At 43.9% G+C, this 24,958-nt stretch overlaps 2 protein-coding genes across 3 annotated transcripts in view; one reads left to right on the forward strand and one right to left on the reverse strand.

The window, feature by feature from the left end:
- The window catches only part of LOC139561760 (calpain-1 catalytic subunit-like), a 29,598-nt gene extending 25,833 nt beyond the window's left edge, over nt 1-3,765 (reverse strand). The window contains exon 1 of the mRNA XM_071379039.1: nt 3,629-3,765. The gene's annotated coding sequence lies outside the window, so the exon portion shown is untranslated. The remainder of the gene's footprint in view (nt 1-3,628) is intronic.
- A 2,583-nt stretch (nt 3,766-6,348) lies between these two features.
- LOC139560981 (splicing factor 3B subunit 2-like) lies at nt 6,349-19,301 on the forward strand. Of its 2 annotated transcripts, none has more exons than XM_071377752.1 (22): nt 6,349-6,581; nt 7,090-7,136; nt 7,237-7,320; nt 7,548-7,775; nt 8,281-8,343; nt 8,869-8,992; nt 9,296-9,486; nt 9,882-9,990; nt 10,265-10,368; nt 12,660-12,860; nt 13,163-13,279; nt 13,634-13,714; nt 13,937-14,164; nt 15,068-15,217; nt 15,487-15,576; nt 15,748-15,855; nt 16,162-16,269; nt 16,419-16,561; nt 16,766-16,867; nt 16,986-17,085; nt 17,620-17,811; nt 18,817-19,301. In XM_071377752.1, the coding sequence occupies exons 1-22, from the start codon at nt 6,452-6,454 to the stop codon at nt 18,886-18,888; spliced, it is 2,772 nt and encodes a 923-aa protein (XP_071233853.1). In that variant the 5' UTR covers nt 6,349-6,451; the 3' UTR covers nt 18,889-19,301. The 2 variants fall into 2 exon arrangements, with proteins under 2 accessions (XP_071233853.1, XP_071233854.1); XM_071377753.1 differs by having other exon boundaries at nt 6,389-6,581; nt 7,237-7,296.
- Nucleotides 19,302-24,958: the final 5,657 nt, after the last annotated feature.

Genomic DNA, 24,958 nt, shown 5'->3' on the forward strand with positions numbered 1-24,958 from the left:
TTTCACCATCCACTGTGTTCCCTACTCGCTCACTGTAACTAAACATCTCTAGTGTATTTTCTCCTGGGTAAACAGAATGGTCACACTGACACGACACGTTCCAGAAGTGTGTGTGGGCCAGTGATAACAATGTTGTGTGTGGGTGTGTAGGTCTAGATTATAAACAGATATAAAAAGGTAAAACTCGACTGTCAGGAAGGTTTTCAGAAAAACAACAGACGGCCTGGCCAGCTGTCAAAGGCATGCTCTCATCAAGTTGACAAAGATGAGAGGCTATATTCTTTAACACTGCTTGTCCAGCTTAGCTGTGTTTCAACCAATAATTGTCTTTTGACATTGGGCTGGGAGACATACTTGTAAGTAGGCTATGTCTTCCAGCACAGTGTCAAAGGACAATTCTTGGTTGAATCGCAGTTAAGCTGAACAAGCAGTGTTAAAGAATATTGCCTCTCATCTGGCTGCCCATGCCTTTCATACAATTGACCATTTTCGCATGTGGATTTATTTGTGGCTTTTACAACGAGGCACAACAAGAAGTCCGACCATAGTCAGTTTGTGGAATATCTGAGGAAAGTAAAGAAGCTAGATAGGCTCGTTTTGTTGTTGTTAATAGTTTATTTGAAATATGCAGAATAAACTGAATAGAATTGGCCAGTCTAAAACATGTCTAAAAGTAGGCGAACACCCATGAAATCCTGACACCGTTACAATGTTTCAACACTGCTGGTCTACGACACGTTGTTTCAAAACTAGGCTACATCCGCTCATGTTCTCAAACTCATTGCGAGCCAGCTGCAGCAACGTGAAACAGATGTATCCAATATTGCAACGAGTGTCGTCCTTTCGTCCTAGTAAACTGATAATAGCCATCATTTGTAGAGTAGCGAGATGTTGCACTCCTGTTTTTATAAACACTAATGACATACCTTTCCTATACCTTGTGGTGGTTATTTATGTTTAGTTCTGTTCCACCTACAGCTCAGTTCACAGCTCCTACTGTATTTGGTTTAGAAACACCCTGCCACTGTCCTGCAGGCAATAATGCTTCTTTCAAAATGACAGGCCTGTGCAGCACAGACAAAATGACAGGCCTGTGCAGCACAGACAAAATAAAAAATAAAAGATACACAAGTACTACAGAGAGTTGGCAAATAGCACGTTGCCTCCCTTCTCTCCTATTCATTTTAGACCGCAGAGGATTACTCACAATAATAGTCCCGTGATTCAAACTGACTGTAGTTCAGTTCTCTATTGAATAACACACTGTGAACAACGTTGAGTCATAAGTGCTTGTCTCGGGGAGATGGTTTGGATGTAATTTATGAGTGTCTTATAGTGTAAACAGTGGGGTATTGAGAGGGTGTGGTGCCATTTAACCTCGAGGAGAATGGGAGGCCACATGCATTTGAGTCATTTAGCAGAAGCTATTATCCAGAGCGACTTACAGGAGTAATTAGGGTTAAGTACCTTGCTCAAGGGCACATTATCATATGTTTCACCTAGTCGGCTTGGCGATTCGAAGCAGCAAACTTTCGGGTAATGGCCCAACACTCTTAACCACTAGGCTACCTGCTACCCTGCCACACCTAAGAACATGCAAAACACAGAGAGAGAGAGAGAGAGAGAGAGAGAGAGAGAGAGAGAGAGAGAGAGAGAGAGAGAGAGAGAGAGAGAGAGAGAGAGAGAGAGAGAGAGAGAGAGAGAGAGAGAGAGAGAGAGAGAGAGAGAGAGAGAGAGAGAGAGAGAGAGAGAGAGAGAGAGAGAGAGAGAGAGAGAGAGAGAGAGAGAGAGAACAACTTTCAAATCTATATTAAACCTTTCAGATGTTTAATCTGTTTAGCCTCTTTCGCTCTTCCATTCTTTCTTTTTCAGTCTCTCAACTTTCACTCACTCACACCGGCTGACTGTTATTTACACTGAGCTCTCTTCATGTTCTACACTGCAACTGTCAGTCAAAACAAACCCTGAGCTTTGTCTGCTTCTCATTGGTTCAGAGAGGGGCAGGAGAACCCAGTCACAGCATTCACCTACTACACTGAACCACACCCATCACCTATGGCCTGTTCTGTTGTTGACTGACTCAAACTTTCTTCTGGTCAGTTGGAGTTGAGGCGAAACTGAAAGCAAAGACAATGGAAGAGTTGTACCACCGTAGGATAGGAGAGAGAATACAGTGAACACATCTCTTGTAGTGGGAAACAGCATATTTTGGGGGACTGTTACAGTACCTACCTAATCCCAACTTAATTTAACCTGTACAGGTTCCAGTATGTCAGTTTTCTACCTGTTTTAGGTGGAAACGTATCACCTTTCTGTGGCTGTGGTGGCTTGACAGGCGGAGGTGTGCATATAGTCTTCTCAAGAACAGTTTCTACTCATTTGAATATTTAATGTTCCTCACACGTGGAATATTTCTCTGTTTTTGTGCCTCATTGCAAATAGATTCACTGATGTGAAATGACGGATTAGTAATCTGCAAATCCAGACTCATCAAAACCACATCAACCCTACTGTGTTCCAGGGAAAGACATGAGGTTTCTTACTGTAGCCTCTCACTACAGTGTTCTGTATTGCTACTCAAGTAGCCTCAAACTGAGATACAAAAACAATGAAACGACCATATAGATGTCTGTATTTGGGGATGAAATCATATATAGCGGTTCGACAGAGAGACGCAGAGTGGATGAGATTACATGGGAGACAAACAATACCTGTGTAGCCTACCTGTGTATCCTACCTGTGCTGTAAAATGGAAACAGCCACCACTCACACAAGGACGGTGGGTACAGTTAGAAAAAAAGGTTCCAAAAGGTTTCTTCGGCTGTCCCATAGGAGAATCCGTTTTGGTTCGAGGTAGAACCCTTTTGGGTTTCAGGTAGAACTCTTTTGGGGTCTCTGTGTAAAGGGTTCTACATGGAAATCAAAAGGGTTCTACCTGGCAGCAAAAATGGTTCTTCAAAGGGTTCTCCCTTTGGGGACAGCAGAAGAACTCTTAGGTTTTAGATAGCACCTTTTTTTCTAAGAGTGTACTTTAGTTAGACACTGTGATACTTTATCAGTATCAACTCTCATCGAGTTGACAAAGTGAACACCTGGACAGTGTTGAATAGCCTCTCATCTGGCCGCCCATGAATTTCACACAATTGACCGTTTCTGCATTTGGATTTAGTTGGAGCTTTTACAACAAGAGACAAGTTGACCATAGTAGGCTAGTATTTTTGTGGAATATCTGATAGGGCAGTACAAAGGCTAGGGGAGGGTTATTTGTTAATAACCAGTTAATTCATTCGAAATATGCCAAGGTTAACTTTTAACACCCTTTGCCTTCAGAACAAACGAATAGAATTGATCAGTCTAAAATATAAAAGTAACACCCATGAAATCACTGGAACAGAAAGGTGGCAAGACGTGCAAACACTGTTAGCCTACATTGTTTCAACACTGCTCCAAGATGTTTCAAAACTAACGTAACATCTGTTCATGTTCGCAAACTGATTGCGAGCCAGAAAACTGAAACAGATGTGGCCAATACTGCTATGACTGTCGCCCTGCTTCGTACTAAACTAGTAATCGCCATAATTTGTACAGTAGCGTGGAGTTATACTACTGTTTTTAAAGCATGTCCTACCTTTTGGTGGTTATTTTGAGATTCGATATGTTGTTTTGTTTTCTCTCTGTTCTCTCCCTTACATGTTTATTCCGTTCCATCCACAGCTCAGTTCACAGCTGCATATTCGGTTCAGAAACGCCCTACCACTTCTCCCCCAGGAAGAATGCTCCAATGACTCATTGAACGAGTACAAGCTAGCATTGGCGCTCGGCTTCTACACCTGAAACACACTTTATGTTACTGTAAACCATGCTTATAGTCCACTATAAATGTGCTTTGCGATAACAATCATTTTCACTTAATAGCTTGCCCACACTCATACAATTCTAAATTGCTTTATTCACATTTAATTTATTCCCACTTTGTTTTTGCGCATGGATATTGCCATGGTTTTTAAACTTTATGCTACAGCACCTGGCTATTTGTTATAATATCCATTGAACCTTTTACTTCACCTTGGCATGTCAATTTGGCAAATATCGTACTTTTCTTTGTAGATGTTGCTTCCCAGAGCCATATACAGTATTTAGAGAGTTCAGTTTCAGTTTGACGTTTTAATGTCATTTGCACGAGTACAGTGAAATGCCTTTCTTGCAGGCTCTAAACCCAACAATGCAGTAATCAATAACAATGTAATACTAAAATTAACACAGGGTAGAACAAAAACACACAATAAATAAAAATAAGGGGAACACGAGAAATTAAGTAAGCATACTATGTACAGGGTCAGTCAGTTCCAGTACCATATTTACAATGTGCAGTAATACTGGAGTGATGGAAGCTAGAGGTACAGTACATTACCAAAAGTATGTGGACACCTGCTCGTCGAACATCTCCAAAAAAAACGATGAGCATTAAAATGAAGTTGGTCCCCCTTTGCTGCTACAACAGCCTCCACTCTTCTGGGAAGGCTTTCCACTAGACATTGGAACATTGCCGCGGGGACTTGTTTCCATTCAGCCACAAGAGCATTAGTGAGGTTGGACACTGATGTTGGGCGATTAGACCTGGCTCGCAGTCGGCGTTCCAATTGATCCCAAAGGTGTTCGATGGGATTGAATCGGGGCTCTGTGCAGGCCAGTCAAGTTCTTCCACACTGATCTCGACAAACCATTTCTGTATGTACCTTGCTTTGTGCACTGGGGCATTGTCATACTGAAACAGGAAAGGGCCTTCCCCAAATTGTTGCCACAAAGTTGGAACCACAGAATCGTCTAGAATGTCATTGTACACTGTAGCGTTAATATTTCCCTTCACTGGAACTAAGGGGCCTAGCCCAAACCATGCAAAAACATCCCCAGAGCATTAGTCCTCCCCCACCAAACTTTACAGTTGTACTATGCATTGGGCAGGAAGCGCTCTCCAGGCATCTGGCAAACCCAGATTCGTCCGTTGGACTGCCAGATGGTAAAGTGTGATTCATCACTCCAGAGAATGCGTTTCCACTGCTCCAGAGTCAAATGGTGGTGAGCTTTACACCACTCCAGCCGAAGCTTGGCATTGCGAATGGTGATCTTAGGCTTGTGTGCGGCTGCTCGGCCATGGAAACCCATTCCATGGAAACCCGACGAACAGTTCTTGTGCTGACGTTGCTTCCAGAAGCAGTTTGGAACTCAGTAGTGAGTGTTGCTACCGAGGACAGGCGACTTGGTGGTCCCGTTCTGTGAGTTTGTGTGGCCTACCACTTCGCGGCTGAGCCATTGTTGCTTCTAGACGTCTCCACTTCACATTAACAGCACTTACAGTTGACTGGGGCAGCTCTAGCAGGGCAGAACTTTGACGAACTGACTTGTTGGAAAGGTGGCATCCTATGACGGTGCCACATTGAAAGTCACTGAGCTCTTCAGTAAGGCCATTCTACTGCCAATGTTTGTCTATGGAGATCGCATGGCTGAGTGCTCAATTTTATACATGTGTCACTAACAGCTGTGGCTGAAATAGCCGAATCCACTAACTTGATGGGGTGTCCACATACTTTTGTATATGTAGCGTATGTATAGGGGTAAGGTGACTAGGCATCAGAATAAATTATAAACAGAGTACCAGCAGCGTATATGATGAATGTACTGTATGTGAGTTGGTGTGCATGTGTGTAGAGTCAGTATACATGTATGTGTATATTATGTGTGTGAGAGCAAATTATGAAGTGAGTGTTTGTGTTGGAGTACTAGTGTGTGTGGGTGTGTAGGGCCCTGTGAGTGTGCATAGAAACAGTGCAAAAATAAGAATGACATACAAAGGTCAACTCAGATAGTCTGTGTAGGCATTCTGTTAGCTTTTTAGTTAGCTATTTAGCAGTCTTATGGCTTGAGGATAGAAGCTGTTCAAGAGCCTGTTGTTGTCAGACTTTATGCACTGGTATCGCTTGCCATGCGGAAGCAGAGAGAACAGTCTATGGCTTGGGTGGCTGGAGTCTTTAATTAACGATTGTCTCGGCCTTCCTTTCACACCGCCTGATTTTGAGGTCTTTCTAGACGATCAGTTACATAGCATTGTAACTATATTCCCCACGTAATATTATATTCACCACATAATATTCCCCATATAATGTTAACGTGAAGCTAACGTGGCTGCCATAGAATGTTGTAGTGTCGTATTAATGCATCATATTGCAGAAACTGCATTGTCACAAACTCTCCAAATCCATGGCTCTGCTATCATCTAGTGGTTGTAATTTGGAAACGCAGTTATTCCTCTTACCACTGACTACATTACCCAGATTTCTCCAACGGCTTGTTCCGGTATACTGAAATTTCCCATCGTGCCTCGAGATTCGTCTGGTTCTCGTTGCTCTTGTTTCTGTTGTTTCTGTAGAGAGCCATTGATCGGTAGAATTTCGAGATGGCATCTGACGGACCGCCGGGGACCGAACCTATCCCCTCCGACTTGGGGAGCTCTGTGGCGGCCCTCAATACATGGACCAACCCAGAGCTTCAAGCCAAGCTAGGCGAGCTAGGCGCACCCAACATGGGTAAGAAGCCGAAGTCGGAGCAGCAAGCTTTAAATGGGACGAATGCGTGCATTGTGTGTAGCTAGCCCGCTAGCTACTATAGCTTGTTGCTAACAGGTTATCCACATTTAGTTCCGCGGCAGGTTAGCTAGCTACATAGCAGGCCTTCGTGGAATTAAAGGAGAGTGCAAATGATCAGCTAGTTACCTACACAATTACTATATTCCAAGTTTGTTCACCACCTCTACGAAGAGAATTTTGCTTACGAGTGTCCATTCGTTAGCTAGCGAACTAGTCAATTTGATTGATAGCTAACAGCTAACAGCTAATCACTCGGGTGTTTAATAACTGATAAGCTAAAGTGATACTTGATAGTAGCGCACGAGTCGTTGTCAGCATCCGTGCGTGAGCGACTAAGTTGAATTTAAACTTATTTCATTTGTAATTAAATAATTGTTTGTTGTTGTTGTCCTATGTTAGTTATATTGTTCATTGTTGGTTTACAGTTATTATTTTTCTCCTTCCTTAGGTCCCAGAGAGGAGATGCTGGACAGGCTCAAGGGATACATGATGCAGGTCAGTTGTATGTGTGTGTGTGAGAGGGTGAGTGGAGTGTACGTCATCTGTCAATATGATCCATTGATCGGTGTGTATCTGTGTGTTTCCCCCCACTCAGACTGGAATGATGCTCAGCAAACCCAACCTAGGGAGTGATGATAAACCTATGACCCCGCAGGTCAGCACCAACCGACCCTATAAGGTTTTTAGGCGGTCTAATCGATTCTCATTCTTACATTTCATCACTGGGATTATTTGTCTAGAAACTCTTCAGTACTTCATCAATCTGTCATGAACAAGACCAGGAGTTTTACCTTGACTGTGTGATCTGACCAGGAATACGTTTTCCTGGTTCTCACATGGTCCAGGAAAAAACACTTACCGTAATTGAAAACAACTTAACCAGCTTTCTTTCCTTCCTCCCCCCAGATGCCAGGAATCCCCCCCATGCCCCCGATGCCCATGCCCCCCATGCCTCCTGGTATGGGTATGCTCCAGGCGATGAGCATGATGGCAGGTGGCCCCCCTCCACCAGGGATGCGTATGGGCATGGAGCCTCCAGGCATGCCCCCCAGCCTCTCCCAGGAGGACCAGCTGAAGATGGTGCAGCAGAGGGCCGCCATGATGATGCAGCACGAGGAGAGGGCCAAGCAGCAGGTACGATCTTGGCCTGCATTCAGTAAGCCTCTCGGAGTAGCAGTGCTGGTCTAGGATCAGTCTTGTCTTTTAGATTATAATATTTGAAGAGCATATGGACAGATAAGACCTGATCCTAGACTCGAGTAGGATGTTGAATTGTCCTATTCACCGCATAGATGCAGTGAAATGTGTTGTTTTACAGGGTCGGCCATAGTATGGCGCCCCTGGAGCAAATTAGTGTTAAGTGCCTTGCTCTAAGGCACATCGACAGACTTTTCACCTTGTCGGCTCAGGTATTCAAACCAGCGACCTCTCGGCTACTGGCCCAACGCTCTAACCGCTAGGCTACCTTCCACAAGTGTATGGCCTCAGACCCCCAAATATGGTCTCACATTGTGCCCTGAGTTTTACCTGAGTAAGGAAAGACTCCAGGCCCTAGTTGTAATGTAGTCTGCCTTCTATTGCAATGGGAAGGAAGAGGAGTTCTGGTATAGATTTGCCATTTTGTATGTGTGTATTTCAGGGGGAGTCTCGTGCTATGGAAGAGCACATGAAGGAGCAGGAACTTCTGGAGCAGCAGAAAAGGGTAGGACCTGGAGGAGACTTATTTTCATGTCTTTCTCCCATCTAAATGATTTATCAGTAGTGTTGTCACTGTTAACTCGAAATGACACAACGACAAGGTTCCAGTTTAACAAAGTTTACTATACCGTATGAACACACTACAAGGTAGCCATTACACTCAAGGCTAGGTCCATCAACGACTAGACTTTCTGCGCATGCGCACTCTTGACTGAGTGATAGCCCCGTAATAACAGACATATAGGGATACATAAAACATGAATTTAACAGTCACAACCAATCCCAAAGTTATCTTACAGCCGCTTTACCTTGCCTGGAAGTTGAAACATATCTCTCTCCCTCCACTCTCTCCCTCCCTCCATGTCCCCTCCCTCCATGTCTCCTCCATGTCTCCTCTCTTCTCCCTCCATGTCTCCTCTCTCTTCTCCCTCCATGTCTCCTCTCTCTTCTCCCTCCATGTCTCCTCTCTCTCCTCCCTCCATGTCTCCTCTCTCTCCTCCCTCCATGTCTCCTCTCTCTCCTCCGTCAGGCGGCGGTGATGCTGGAACATGAGAGGCAGCAGGAGCTGGCTAAGAGGCAGCATGGAGGACCAGGGCCCAGGATGTCTGACCCGGGGTCACGACCACCTGGCATGATGCCCCCCATGATGAGAGGTCTGTCCTTGGCCTGCCATCAACACTAAAATGTCAATCCTAACTTCCAATACAACTTTGTCTCTCAAGGGGGAATTAATTTGTCTACAGCGCACACTTTGTAGACTGCACATACTCACACACAGTCACCCATATTGGCTTAACACAGTCACTATCCCAATCTAAACATATCCAATGGCATTCCTTTCTATTTTTAAGAACAGTGTGAAGGCTGTTAAGTCTGTAAAGCTGTTGTGTTGACGGTGACACACACCTGGTACGTTGGTGTTGTTGGTGTCAGTTGAGATCTGGGTGTTGTTGTAGGTGTGAACCCTGGTGGGATGAACCCACCCCCTCCTGGAATGAATCCACCCCCTCCTGGAATGAATCCTGGTGGAATGAATCCACCCCCTCCTGGAATGAATCCTGGTGGAATGAACCCACCTCATGGAATGTCCATGATGCATACCCAGAGACAGAGAGTTCCCCCTCCACCTGGAGAGGACGCCAGAGAGGTACGAACCACAGTGTTTCCCCCACCGCTGCTTAATCGTTGCTGCTCTCCAAAATATCTAATCAAATATAATTTTTGTTAGAAAATAATTTTAATGGTGGTTAATTTTTCAGTGTACATTTAAACAACTAATACCAGACATAATGTATGTCAACAAGATAATGAAGCTATATATATTTTTTAACACGATCGTCTTTGAAAACTAACAATCACCAAAATAAAAATTTGGCCGTTAGGGAGAATCTAAAATTCCAAAAATGGCATGGCATGGGGCCCCCATTGATTTTGTTATAGTATAGTCTTTGAGTCACTCAGAGGGCATAATAACACAGGATAAGGCCATGGCAGAATACAATTGCATGCGTCTAATCTCTGTATTCCTGGTGTGTGTGTCAGGTGTGGCAGGGAGAGGATGTGGGTGTCGGTCCTAAGATCCCCCAGGCTCTGGAGAAGATTCTCCAACTGAAGGAGATCAGACAGGAGCAGCTCGGCGCCACGCCCACAGGTCAGAACCTGGAACTACACACTGGAGGAATGAATCATGGCCCGTATTTGGAGTAGGAGTACAGATCTAGGATCAGTTTAGCTTTTTAAGATCATAATTAATAGATCAGAACTCCTACTTTGAGACGCTTTGTGAATAAAAGCCCAGATGCACCAAGAGTGCATGATATCATCCCATTGGAACTACTGCAGTCTTAGTAATATTGTCCTGGGTTAAGAGCCCTGTTGGACCTTGACCTGGCCAGTGAATGTTCTCTGTGTTTTCTATCTTCCAGAAGAGGAGGAGGAGGAGGAGAGCCCAGAGATGGAGATTAACAACTCCTCCACTGCCGTCCTGTCTGAGACTGAAGAGGAGGACGGTTCTCTCTCTAAGAAAGACGTGAGTGTTGTATTAATTCCCCTCATCCCATCCTGCTGTCTTTGGTTGAAACTCAATTGTGTTTCCTTGATTCCTCGTGTCCTCTCGCCGCCTCCTCAAAAGATATCGGAGGATAATGTCCACGGGGATCTTTTCCTCCAATGTGTTTTGAGAAGGAAGCGAGGGGAGAGGCCATGAAGAGTCAAGAAAAGACCATTGAGATTCACCCTGTTACTCCTGAAGCTCAGAGGGTCAGGGGTCAAGTTGGCATGGCTCGTATTGATGACCTGCTTGATAGGGAAGCTTCTGTTTCAATCGACGTAAGCTCTTAGAGGCATGAGGAGTAGGAAACGGTGTCAGTTAGGGCTGGGCGATATGGCCAAAATATTGTATCGCGGTATTTATAAAAATAAAAAATGGACGGTATGACGGTATTTCTAGTTTTGAATAATAAAAGTTGTACATTTGCTTTATGAGTAGTAAGTGATCCCAGGGTGGCAACACATACATTCTAAGTGATTTCAATTAGTCTTTCTCCATTCTGATTGTTTTATACTGTTCAATTCAACTTCAACCAAAACACATTTCAGCACTTTTATAATTTCTGCATTTCCTGCACTACGTTGCATTGGTGGAAAAAGTACCCAATTGTCATACTTGAGTAAAAGTAAAGATGCGTTAATAGAAAATGACTCAAGTGAAAGTCACCCAGTAAAATACTACTTGAGTAAAAGTATTTGGTTTTAAATATACTTAAGTATCAAAAGAAAATGTAATTGATAAAATGTACTTAAGTATCAAATGTAAAAGTATAAAAATTCCCTATATTAAGAAAACCAGATGGTACCATTTTCTTGTTTTTTTAAATGTATGGATAGCCAGGGGCAAACTCCAACATAATTTACAGACAAAGCAGTTGTGTTTAGTGAGTCCTCCAGATCAGAGGCAGTAGATGACCAGGGATGTTCTCTTGACAAGTGCGTGAATTAGATCATTTTCCTGTCCTGCTAAGCATTAAAAATGTAACAAGTACTTTTAGGTGTCAGGGAAAATGGATGGAGTAAAAAGTACAGTATTTTCTTTAAGAATGTAGTGAGGTAAAAGTTGTCAAAAATAGTAAAGATTCCCAAAAAACGACTGAAGTAAAAAATACTTTCAAGTACTACTTAAGTACTTTACAGCACTGCTCAATTGAGAATTTCCACACTGCCATGTAAGGCTCACGATATGGGCAAATAATCTAGGACTTATTTTTAACCAAATGTTGCAATTGCGATTGGACTTGCGAATTAGAGCAAAACTGTTGGAATCATGGGAATAGAATGACTATTCTATAGTTAGAATATAGTAGTGGGCACTTTGAATACAGTATTGTTTGAGATTACAATTAATTAAAATGCCAGGGAGGAGTTATTGTGACAGGGTAGGAACTAAAGTGTTGATAAGTGTTTCCTAGGAGCTTTGGCTACATTGCATGTTTTTTCTTAGCTACTTCATGTAGCTAACATATTCTTGCTTTGCATATTCCTCTTTGATTTAGAAGATACTGTTGCACAAACAGCATGCTGAATTAGGTCTACACCATCACTGGTATTATCAGGCTGTATTAGCTAGCTATGTTTCCTCTTAGTCAGTACAATTATTAGCTAGCTATTAGCATTAGCGGCTAACAATTAGTGTTTCACAAGATTTAGGGCAACTTGCTACGAAAAGACAAACTAGCTGTTTGCTGATGTAAGAAACACAAACTAATATTGTAACTAAAGAACGCTTGTGGATTTATATTAAGAAGCAAATTGGAAACAACATTGTTGTCATCAACATTGTTGCATGTGCTGCATTGACCAGGCAGACTGAATGCAAGTGTCTCGTGGTTGAGGAACATCAAATGCGCTCCTTGAGTGACAGGTGGCGTGTGGAAAGTGGCACGGAGAGAAAGAGAGAGCAGAGAGGGATGACTCAAGTAGCGAAGTAAACTATAAAAATTGACATTACACATGGCGTATCACATTTAACAAACCAAACATTCAAATACTGGTATTTTTTTATTTATTTTTATTTTACCGTTATTTTACCAGGTAAGTTGACTGAGAACACGTTCTCATTTGCAGCAACGACCTGGGGAATAGTTACAGGGGAGAGGAGGGGGATGAATGAGCCAATTGTAAACTGTAAATTGTATAGAAGGTAAAGTAAAAACCCAAACCGGTCCCTGCATCAATAACGGTATGTCATAAAATACGGTATACCGCCCAGCCCTAGTTTCAGTTATTAGCATTTTAATTCTCCCTCTTTCATTCTCCCCTTCTCAGAAAAATCGTAAGCGCAGGAACCGGAAGAAGAAGAACAAGAAGAGGCGTGAGCAGGAGAAGAGGGAGCATGCGGAGGAGAAGAAAGAGGAGGATGGAGAGAAGGAGAAAGAGCCTGAGGTGGAGATCGAGTATATTACAGAGGAACCGGAGATCTACGATCCTAACTTCATCTTCTTCAAGAGGATCTTTGAGGCCTTCAAGGTGAGGGCCCCCATTTTAGATATTGGCTTTATGATTCTTTATGAAAAATCTGTCAAAACATCCTAGAGATGTGTCCAGTGTTATTGTTCATATTTAGTGTTTTAATGGCCTGAAAATTAAAGTAAGATCACAACATCAGGTTCAGTGTACTCACCAGTTCTGAGCGCAGTGGTTTCAAGAACCTCTGAACAAGCATGAAAGTGAATCATTTTGTTGTGTTGATTTAACGATGGAATCTGTTTGCGCGTTAGTCTTTTGCTAACAGTTCTAATGAACTGTGTTTGTGTCCATCCCTCTCTCAGCTGACTGATGACGTGAAGAAGGAGAAGGAGAAGGAACCGGAGAAGGAGCCGGCTCCTGCTCTAATGAGGAAGAAGGGATTTGAGGAGGAAAAGAAAGACAGCGACGACAGTGACGACGTTAGTATTCATCTCTCCTCTACATTCTCCATTCCTGAGCTTGGATGAAAAAATACTTGTTAATATGCTGCGTCGTCCCAATTCTCTACACTAATGCCCTAAGTAGTGTGCACTTGTTTACTTCCCTTCGTGGAGGAAAGGTGAACGATTGGGACACAGAAATAATGTCGTCTTCCAGTGCTCTCTCGAAGTGTTGACCTTGGAAGTTATCCTCGTGTGTGTGTGTGTGTGTGTGTGTGTGTGTGTGTGTGTGTGTGTGTGTGTGTGTGTGTGTGTGTGTGTGTGTGTGTGTGTGTGTGTGTGTGTGTGTGTGTGTGTGTGTGTGTGTGTGTGTGTGTGTGTGTGTGTGTACAGGAGATCAGACCAGACGTTCCCAAGATGTCTAAGAAGAAGCTGAGGAGAATGAACAGACTAACTGTGGCTGAACTCAAACAGGTAAAACATTCACCTGCTTCATAAGAGTTGGACATTATAGCTCCTGTGTATTGATTAAGTTGGTGTAGAAGTCGTTCTGTACCTAACACTTTACTCATACATGCTTGAGTCTATATGAGCTGATTCAGTTGGTGTGGGTGGTCACCGGAGATGCTTTAAAAGGGAAAAGGAGATTGATAGAGATCTGTGTCCGATGTTGATTTTGACCCCGTCCTCCTCCAGTTGGTGGCGCGTCCTGACGTGGTGGAGATGCACGACGTGACGGCGCAAGAACCCAAGCTGCTGGTGCACCTGAAGGCCACCAGGAACACGGTGCCCGTCCCACGACACTGGTGCTTCAAGAGGAAGTACCTCCAGGGCAAGAGGGGTATCGAGAAGCCCCCTTTCGAGCTGCCAGAGTTCATCAAGAGGACAGGCATCCAGGAGATGAGAGAAGCTTTACAGGAGAAGGTAGGGGGTTCTGTCCAATAAAGGGGTACCAGAGAAGCTTTACAGGAGAAGGTAGATGGTTCTGTCCAATAAAGGGGTACCAGAGAAGCTTTACAGGAGAAGGTAGATGGTTCTGTCCAATAAAGGGGTACCAGAGAAGCTTTACAGGAGAAGGTAGATGGTTCTGTCCAATAGAGGGGGTAGTAGCACCAGACAGTAGGCACAAGGAGGCACTGGCTGGTGGTTCCAGCTGGAAAAGGTGGGTGTGGGTTGTAGCAACCTAAATGATCACAAATGATCACTCTTAATGATCGGCTATGAAAAGCCAACTGACATTTACTCCTGAGGTGCTGACTTGCTGCACCCTCCACAACTACTGTGATTATTATTATTTGACCATGCTGGTCATTTATGAACATTTGAACATCTTGGCCATGTTCTGTTATAATCTCCACCCGGCACAGCCAGAAGAGGACTGGCCACCCCTAATAGCCTGGTTCCTCTCTAGGTTTCTTCCTAGGTTTTGGCCTTTCTAGGGAGTTTTTCCTAGCCACCGTGCCTCTACACCTGCATTGCTTGCTGTTTGGGGTTTTAGGCTGGGTTTCTGTACAGCACTTTGAGATATCAGCTGATATATATAAATAAATTTGATTTAATCACAAGGGGGTGCTGGCTGTTAACACCATGTTCATCTCCCTGATAGATGTCCAGGCCCTCATTTTTGGCTAGCATGAGGAAAATGACCGTTTTTAAAGTATACAAACATGGCCTGTGTATTGTTTCACGTGACGTTTACTTCAAGTTTATTACAAAACATCAATAAATAACACACATAAATATTTGTTCCATGAACAGCTGTATAAAATAGACCAGTGAAACACTTTGGCAGAAGTCACACTGAATGCCGTGGTACTCTGCTTACAGGAGGATGCCAAGACCATGAAGACCAAGATGAGGGAGAAGGTGCGTCCCAAGATGGGCAAGATCGACATCGACTACCAGAAGCTCCACGACGCCTTCTTCAAGTGGCAGATGAAGCCTAAACTCTCCATCCACGGTGACCTCTACTACGAGGTAAGGATGTCTGACCGCTCAATGGAGGACTCCACTGTATACAGCACCTTACATCATAAACTCTACTCCTACTTCCAAGAGCCTGTTGATTGATTGGACCTTGAATGGAATAATCAGGGCTGTAATAGGTGGTTGGTTTGGGTTTCCCTCAATACTGCCTTGTTGGGTCTTGAATAAACAGATGGTAGTCAGTGTACTCTGCTCTGGTGAATTAGTGTTAGGAATGAAATGTTGATTCTTACAATCTCTGTTTCTCTCCCTCGCTACAGGGGAAAGAGTTTGAGACGAGGCTGAAGGAGAAGAAACCAGGCGACCTGTCAGATGAGCTGCGTATTGCTCTGGGCATGCCTGTTGGACCGGTCAGTTTTTGTTATCCTACTTCTACTTTCACTCTGCTGTGGAAGCCTACGATCCCACTACCACCTTTAATGTTATTGATGGATGACTTTATAATTCTGCTTTGTTTTATTGAACTGTAATCATTTATTTTCTTGTCCCATCACTAAAGTTGTTTCCCCCTTCCCGTGTAGAACTCCCACAAGGTTCCCCCTCCCTGGTTGATCGCCATGCAGAGATACGGCCCCCCTCCCTCCTACCCCAACCTCAAGATCCCCGGGCTCAACTCGCCCATCCCCGAGGTAAGCCTGACTTAACGCAGACACAGGGCTCCATTCAGTCCGCAGCGCTGAAGAGCTGCGCTGGAAATGTCAAGGCCATGTTCCAGAGAACACACGCTAGACTTTTAACATTGAAATCGCGCTACGGCGCAGATCTTCAGCACTGCGGATTGAATCGAGCCCATCTGCTTTACGTTTGTGTCCTCCTGTATTGTGTCCCCTAGTAGACTTTTTCCAATGTAATAAAAGTGTTTATACTGTATTGTGAAACTTGTTACACTGAGACTTTTATTGACCCCCCCCACTCTCCTGTTGTCTCTCTCTCAGAGCTGTTCGTTTGGTTACCATGCTGGTGGTTGGGGGAAGCCTCCTGTAGATGAGACAGGAAAGCCTCTGTACGGTGATGTGTTCGGGACCAACGCCGTCGACTTCCAGGTGAGATCTTCCTCACGCCCCTGCCCAATTCCCCTCATATACACCATACACCCTTCATTCACCATACAACACACCACAACACACCAGCCGTCTGCTTTGAGCCAATGGCCTGTTAACTATTGTCCTATTTTCTACATGTCTGTGTGTAGGCTAAGGCGGAGGAGGAGGAGGTGGATCGTACGCCGTGGGGAGAGCTGGAGCCTTCAGACGAGGAGTCTTCCGAGGAAGAGGAGGAGGACGAGAGTGATGAGGAGAAGCCAGACGAAACCGGCTTCTTCACACCGGCAGACAGGTAGACGTGTCATTAACTGACTGTTTTAAACACATCATGTTGACATGGACTTGAAACGAACCAGGCTCTCTCTTCTGTTGGATCAAGAAGCCGTTGGTCACGTGGAACAAATTACCGGCTGCCATTTGTACTGGGTTGTGTGTGTTGTCTTGAATACAGTGATCAGTGGTTTATTAACTCTGAGCCTGTGTGTGTGTGTTCCAGTGGTCTGATCACTCCCGGAGGCTTCTCATCGGTACCTGCTGGTATGGAGACTCCAGAGCTCATTGAGCTGAGGAAGAAGAAGATCGAGGAGGCTATGGACGGGTGAGTGTGTGTGGCCAGGAATAGGTTGTGTGGCTATTCACTAATATTTAATTTGTGAATGTGTGTCGTTCTACTGTATTGTGTGTGTTTGTAACATGCGTCTCTGGTGTGTGTGTAGGAATGAGACTCCTCAGCTGTTCACGGTGCTCCCAGAGAGGAGAACGGGCTCTGGAGGAGCAGCCATGATGGCATCCACACACATCTACGACGTATCAGGGGTAAGGACAATGGCAAAAACACTGTGTCTGGATAAAGTCGCCCTATCAGAGATCACAACTAAACCTACCACATACCAACCACTGGGGTGTAGGCATGTTAACACTCGTACCCACAACACATAGTTAGTCCCTTACTCATACATACGCAGAGCATATTTCACTAACAATCACATACATACGTGTATGCACTGGTACTCAAACACATAGCCTCTAGCTGTGTGCTAGCTGGACGGGAAGACTTCCAGTCATTGCACAAACGCTAGTTACCATCGGCTTGTGAAACTACGTCTAACTTCCTTGTAAACCACACGCGGAGACATACAAATGGTATCCATGAGTTGATCTGACTCTGGGGAAGTAGATTCATCTCTTTAAACACACCTTCATGGATGTACACTCATACACTTCTGTTCACCTACATGACCCACATACACACTAACTCCCCCGTTCCCCACTTTAGGCCAAAAGCAGTACACTACAGGGAATAGGGAACAGTTTCAGATGAGCTTCTTTGTCTCCCGTCCTCCTCCTCAGGCCATGGCGGGTCGTAAGGCGGGCGGAGGCCAGGAGTTCCAGGGGGTAGAAGTGGCCCTGGCCCCAGAGGAGCTGGAGCTGGACCCCATGGCCATGACCCAGAAGTACGAGGAGCACGTCAGGAACCAGGAGGCCCAGGTGGAGAAGGAGGATTTCAGCGACATGGTGGCCGAGCACGCCGCCAAACAGAAGGTGACCCTGAGACACTAACTGTACCGGCCATTTGTTACACTACAAAACATATAGTTATGGCGCAAAACAGTTTTGCTGCAGTGCAAAGTGTTTTTTCTACAATGTTCACTAATGAATACAACCCGGCTCCTTGTGATTGTTAGGTCTTGTAGTTGTTTACCACATCCCCCTTTCCTGATCACATTTCTACTCCTCCAGGACACTCGTGCTCACACTAAATAAGATATGACAGTCAGAGAAAGCTCTTCTAGCTGTGACTTGTACTAGACTAGTCAGTATACACACAGTAATGAGGAGCTAGAAAGCCCCGGGGTGAATCTGAGTGATGTGTTCTTGTATCTTCATGTCCTGTCTCCTCGTCTCAAAACACATTGTGGGAAAAAGTCAGTGGTTCCTCCCCCCGGACCTTCTTCTCCAATGCGTTTTGAGAAGGATGCGAAGAAAGAGGACGCGAGGAGTCAAGGGACTACAATTGAGATGCACCCCTGGTTAATTATTGCTATAGTTTAGTATTAGCATGAAATGTATTATGCCACTAGGGGCCAAGATGAGGGTAGGAGAATGTTGGTATGCACTGTGTTGGAAAGGCTCTTTCTCCAGTCCCATATGTAGCAGAATAAATGAACACTAGATGTGAAGATTAGGATCTGTTTTTAGTAATTGTAGTTGAGTGATTTTAATCCTATTCAAACTTAATCTGAAACTTTTAGGAATTGTTCTATTTATTTTTTGATTCACTTTCATAATAGCTATTATTGCAAAGTCTTACTGTTTTTTCTTGTTGAAATGTTCTCTCTGCTTCTGAATATGGCCATCCTGGGATAGCAGGGTTTTCAGAGTGAGAGCAGTGTGCACATGCCTCCTCCTTCCTTTTCTCAGCCCTGCAACATGTTGTGACGGGGTTGGAGTCATATGTCACTAAGAGGAGAAGGTTTGATTGTACAGTGTTAGCCTTGTATGACAATATTAAGTATTTTCTTTTCCATTTCTCTCTCTACCCCACAGCAAAAGAAGAGGAAGGCCCAGCCTCAAGACACACGAGGAGGTGCCAAGAAATACAAAGAGTTCAAGTTTTAGACCACCAATATCACACCAGGAGGAAATGGGAAGAGAGGACAGGCCGAACAAGACGAGCTCAGATTTGAACACACACAAAACCATCCGTTATTACAGTTGTCTTTTCCTCTTAATGATAATACGTGTCTGGCAGAACTGGGGTCAATTCCATTAAAATTCCAGTCAATTTGGAAAATAAACCAAATTCCAATTTTCATAATTGAAGAGAATTTTTGTGTACTTCTGGAATTGAAATGGAATTGAGCCCAACCCGGGTGTTCTGGAGACCCGTTGCCAGGTCTCCACTGTAGGCAGAATTTATATAACCCATCTATTCTGTCCTGTGTGACTTCTTCTTTCCATGTAGCTGTGCTTTTCTCTTTTTGTAAATAAAAGACTCCATGTCAATCCAATCTATGGATCCAAATGGTTAATACATTTGAGTGCTAATTGTTTTTCCCTAGGCCATGTGACCTGAAATCTCCCGTCCCCCACCAATAAAAAGTCACATGGTGAGGGAGGAAAGACTGGGCCCTACTGTACATTGCTATAGTAATGACTTAAATGATCTAAAGCTTTAACACAGTGCTGATACATGGCTGTATGAAGTCATACTTAGCATGACGAACCATGAGCTAACCTCGTATACCCCCTGACCAAGTCAAGGCTACAGCTATGCTAACATAATAACAAGGTGTAGTTCTGGGTTAATCCACCAGGGGCTGACGGCGGATCCAGTGTGACAGTCACCTGACGTCTGGGAAACACTCACTGTGCCCTAAATAACTGATAGCAGTAACCACATGCTGACTCGGTCACTAGTACACACAATGAGGCTCCACTGCACCATAATGCCTGGCAGGCTTTCTGCAATACTATTCCTGGATTTGTCATCCTAGCGTATGGTAGCCTACTACAACCTCGAAGCCACTTTATAAAGAATGACTATATTATGTAATATATGCCATTTAGCAGACGCTATAATCCAAAGCGATTTAGTCATGTGTGCATACATTTGACGTATGTGTGGTCCCGGGAAACGATCCTACAGCCAATGCTCCACCAAGTGAACAATACAGGACCATATTGGCTAGTCTACTTGAAATACAGGCATCTGCTAAATGACCACCATGTACAGTGCATTCAGAAACTATTCAGAACCCCTTTTTCTACATTTTGTTACTTTACAGCCATATTCTAAAATGTATTCAATTATTTTTATCCCTCATCGATCTATACACAATACCCCATAATGACAAAGTGAAAACAGGTTTTTAGAAAAGTTGGCAAATTTATAAAATAAAACTGAAATACCTTATTTACATAAGTATTCAGACCCTTTGCTATGAGACTCAAAATTGAGCTCAGATGCATCCTGTTTCCAGATGTTTGAGATGCTTCTACAACTTGGAGTCCCCTTGTGGTAAATTCAATTGATTGGACATGATTTGGAAAGACACACACCTGTCTATATAAGGTCCCACAGTTGACAGTGCATGTCAGAGCAAAAACCAAGCCATGAGGTCGAAGGAATTGTCCGTAGAGCTCCGAGACAGAAGTGTGTCGAGGCACAGATCTGGGGAAGGGTACCAAAAAAATTCTGCAGCATTGAAGGTCCGCAAGAACACAGTGGACTCCATCACTCTTAAATGGAAGAAGACTTTCTAGAGCTGGCTGCCTAGCTAAACTGAGCAATCTGGGAAGAAGGGCCTTGGTCAGGCAGGTGACCAAGAACATGATGGTCACTCTGACAGAGCTCCAGAGTTATTCTGTGGAGAATCATTCAGAAAGACAACCATCTCTGCAGCAGATGGAAGCTACTCCTCAGTAAAAGGCACATGACTGCCCACATGGAGTTTGCCAAAAGGTACCTAAAGAACTCTGACAAACAAGATTCTCTGGTCTGATGTAACCAAGATTGAAGTCTTTGGCCTGAATGCCAAGCATCACGTCTGGAGGAAACCAGGCACCGCTTATCAATTGGCCAATACCATCCATTCGGTGAAGCATGGTGGTGGTAGCAGCATCATGCTGTAGGGATGTTTTTCAGCTGCAGGGACTGGGAGACTAGTCAGGATTGAGGGAAAGATGAACGGAGCAAAGTACAGAGAGATCCTTGATGAAAAACTGCTCCAGAGCGCTTAGGACCTCAGAGTGGGGTGAAGGTTCACCTTCCAACAGGACAATGCAGGAGTTGCTTTGGGACAAGTCTCTCAATGTCCTTGAGTGGCCCAGCCAGAGCCTGGGCTTGAAGCCGATCAAACGTCTCTTGAGAGACCTGAAAATAGCTGTGCAGCGACGCTCCACACCCAACCTGACAGAGCTTAAGAGGATCTGCAGAGCAGAATGGGAGAAACTCCCCAAATACAGGTGCGCCAAGCTTGTAGCATCATACCCAAGAAGACTCAAGGCTGTAATCGCTGCCATAGGTGCTTCAAAGTACTGAGTAAAGGGTTTGAATACTTATGTAAATGTGATATTTCAGTTTTTAATTTGTGAACATTTCTAAAAACCTGTTTTTGCTTTGTGATTATGGGCTGTTGCGTGAAGATTGAAGATCCACTCACATACACTACATGACCAAAGGTATGTGGACACCCGCTCGTCAAACATCTCATTCAAAATCATGAGCATTAAAATGGAGTTGGTCCCCACTTTGCTGCTATAACAGCCTCCACTCTTCTGGGAAGGCTTTCCTCTAGATGTTGGCACATTGCTGCAGGGACTTGCTTCCATTCAGCCACAAGCATTATTGAGGTCGGGCACTGATGTTGGGTGATTAGGCCTGGCTCGCAGTCGGGGTTCTAATTCATCCCAAACGTGTTTGAAAGGGTTGAGGTCAGGGCTCTGTGCACACCAGTCAAGTTCTTTCACACCAATCTCAACAAACCATCTCTGTATGGACTTCACTTTGTGCGCGGGGCATTGTCATGCTGAAACTGGAAAGGGCCTTCCTCAAACTGTTGCCACAAAGTTGGAAGCACAGAATTGTCTAGAATGTCAATGTATGCTGTAGCATTAAGATTTCCCTTCAATGGAACTAAGAGGACTAGCCTGAACCATGAAAAACAGCCCCAGACCATTCTTCCTCCTCCACCAAACTTTACAGTTGGCACTATGCATTCGGGCAGGTAGCGTTCTCCTGGCATCCACCAAACCCAGATTTGTGTCGGAATGCCAGATGGTTAACCGTGATTCATCACAGAGAACATGTTTCCACTTGCAGCGAGCTCTACACCACCCCAGCCAACGCTTGGCATTGCGCATGGTGATCTTAGGCTTGTGTGCGTGCGGCTGCTCGGCCATGGAAACCCATTTCATGAAGCTCCCAACAAACAGTTCTTGAGCTAATGTTGCTTCAGAGGCAGTTTTTTACACTCGATTTTTACGCACCAAGTGCTTCAGCACTCATCGGTCCCGTTCTGTGAGCTTGTGTGGCCTACCACTTTGCAGCTGAGCCATTGTTGCTCCTAGACATTTCCACTACACAATAACAGCACTTAGAGTTGACAGGGACAGCTCTAGCATGGCAGAAAAGTGACGAACTGACTTGTTGGAAAGGTGGCATCCTATGACGGTGCCATGTTGAAAGTCACCGAGCTCTTCAGTAAGGCCATTCTAGTGCCAATGTTTGTCTATGGAGATGGCTGTGCGCTCGATTTTATACACCTGCCAGCAACGGGTATGGCTGAAATAACCGAATCCACTAATTTGAAGGGCTGTCCACATACTTTTGTATTTATAGTCTCTTTGACTAGATCCAGTGCTTGACTTGGACTGAAATAGGTGGTGGTACTGTTTACGTTTAGGGGCAGGAGCTCCACAATACTTTTGATCTTATATTCTATAAGAGGAACAGGCGCTGAAGCAGTAGAACATTTTCCGTGCCGGTACTCCACTCCGGTGAGCTCCTGCCCACCTCCAGCACCATTGACTAGATCTAGTCTAACACTGTTTCCTTACCACTTATTGGCAGTCTACTTCTGCATGGCAGGCGGTACCAGTGCATCAAGTCTGAAACCAACAGGCTCCTGAACAGCTTCTATCCCCAAGCCATAAGACTGCTAAATAGCTAACATAATGGCTACATGGACTGTCTGAGTTGACCCTCGTATTTTATTAGATTTACTGCACTGTCTCTATGCACACTCACACACCCCGACACACACATAACACGCACACACATTTATACTGACTCTACACAACCGCTCACATACAATCATCATATATACTGCTGGTACTCTGTTTATCATATATCCTGATGCGTAGTCACCTTACCCCTATACATATCTACCTCTATCCCTCCAGTATCCCTGCACATTGTAAATATGGTATTGGAACTGACCCTGTATATAGTATGATTAATTAGCTTCTTACTTTCTCCTGTTCTTCTTATTTCTAATTTGTATATATTTTGTGTAGTTTTGTTCTACCTTATGTTATTTTTAGTACTACGTTGATATTGATTACTGCATTGTTGGGTTTAGAGCTTGCAAGAAAGGCATTACACTGTACTTGTGCATGTGACATTAAAGTTTGAAACTGATGTCGTCATGATAACAAGCTGAGCGGTGTAGTGTTGGCTGGAGAAATGGGTACTAATTTTTCCTAAATGTTTTTAAACGGACCACCTGGAAGAGGAAAGGCGCACTGTGTATAAAATTCTATGAGAAACAGTGACATACACTCTGAATCACCTAACATGATCAATCCTATATTGGTCTTTCAGTCAGGCCAACCCAAGCTGTACTGTGCTGTAGGCTAATAGTAGACCTACTATTGAAACAGATAAACTGAGTCAGAAATTCACAGGTTTCAGATTTTCGTTCTCAAAGTCACTTTTATTTTTTTTCAGAAAAATAACAAAATTGTATGTTCTAAGAGTCCATAACAATTCTTAAACCACACCAGGAGACCACTTTTGAAGTCTTGAAAAAATTTAAGATTTTTTTTGTGGGGGGGTTACTCTTTAATTCTAGTGTAAGGGCACCTAGCTAGCACCACTGTTTGATTAGTGGTGTTTCTGTGGCTCATGAGATTGTGTTTGCGAAAGAAATTGCCACTGGGTTGACGCAAATAATCATGATATCATTCTGACAGGTACTAGGCTACTTTCTAGCTAGTTAACATTTAATAGAGACAGTTTTTAGGAAAGCCTTTCCATCTACCAGAAGACGGTTAGGCCTATCATTAGCATCGTTATATTTTTCCTGTTCTGTAATTGTTTGAAACCTGGACGTTTTACTTCATATTATGAGGCATGTTTTACCTTGCTCCAAAATCCCACCATTGAGACGTGGAGGCAATTATTTTATCTTACTCATATGCGTTCTCCCGTTCTATGTTTTACCCAACATGCTTTCATTGTCTAGCAGCCAAAGGCATTATCCTAATCGTATTAGCAACCGATGATATTTGTTGCATCTTTATTTCCCGCTTCTTTCTAACGGATTTTCTATCTGTTCATGAAACCGATTGCGTGTGCGGTGCTAATTTTAGAACAGTTTTCCCGCAAATTGAATTTTGGGACATTCACGCATAGGCCTACTGCCGAGGTTTACATTGCTGGTACATTGATGCGCCTAAAATATGAATAAATAATAGTTTTTCAACATTTTAAGTTAAACATTCCGATCTGTTCCATCAGCCGTATTAATTGATACGCGGTATACCTCCACTACACTTATTTGATTCGTATCAGTGTGGATTAAGATGTGAGTATACGCAATGCCCACTTAAAGATAATTGGATATATGACATATACCTGCTCATACCCTCCTCTACACCACTGAACAAGCTCATTGCAAATGACAATTACGCATAGTAAAATTAATGAAAATAAATCCCACTACAAGCTGGTTCAAGTCGTGATACGTGTGTGTCTGATTATCAAATGACAATACCTGAGTGATTCATATTCTAACCAGACAGTAGCCAGACTGGCCTAAAATGGGCGCCACCCCTCCTTTGCAATAGGGCCTACATCAAAGCGCAGTACGTTCCCAAATCGCATTGTTATTTAAATTTTTGTAATAAATAAAATAAAATCGCATTGTTAGTGCCGACGCGATAGTCCTAGCCTATATTATAG

Source organism: Salvelinus alpinus, chromosome 31 (assembly GCF_045679555.1).
Source record: "Salvelinus alpinus chromosome 31, SLU_Salpinus.1, whole genome shotgun sequence".
Lineage (NCBI taxonomy): Eukaryota > Metazoa > Chordata > Actinopteri > Salmoniformes > Salmonidae > Salvelinus > Salvelinus alpinus.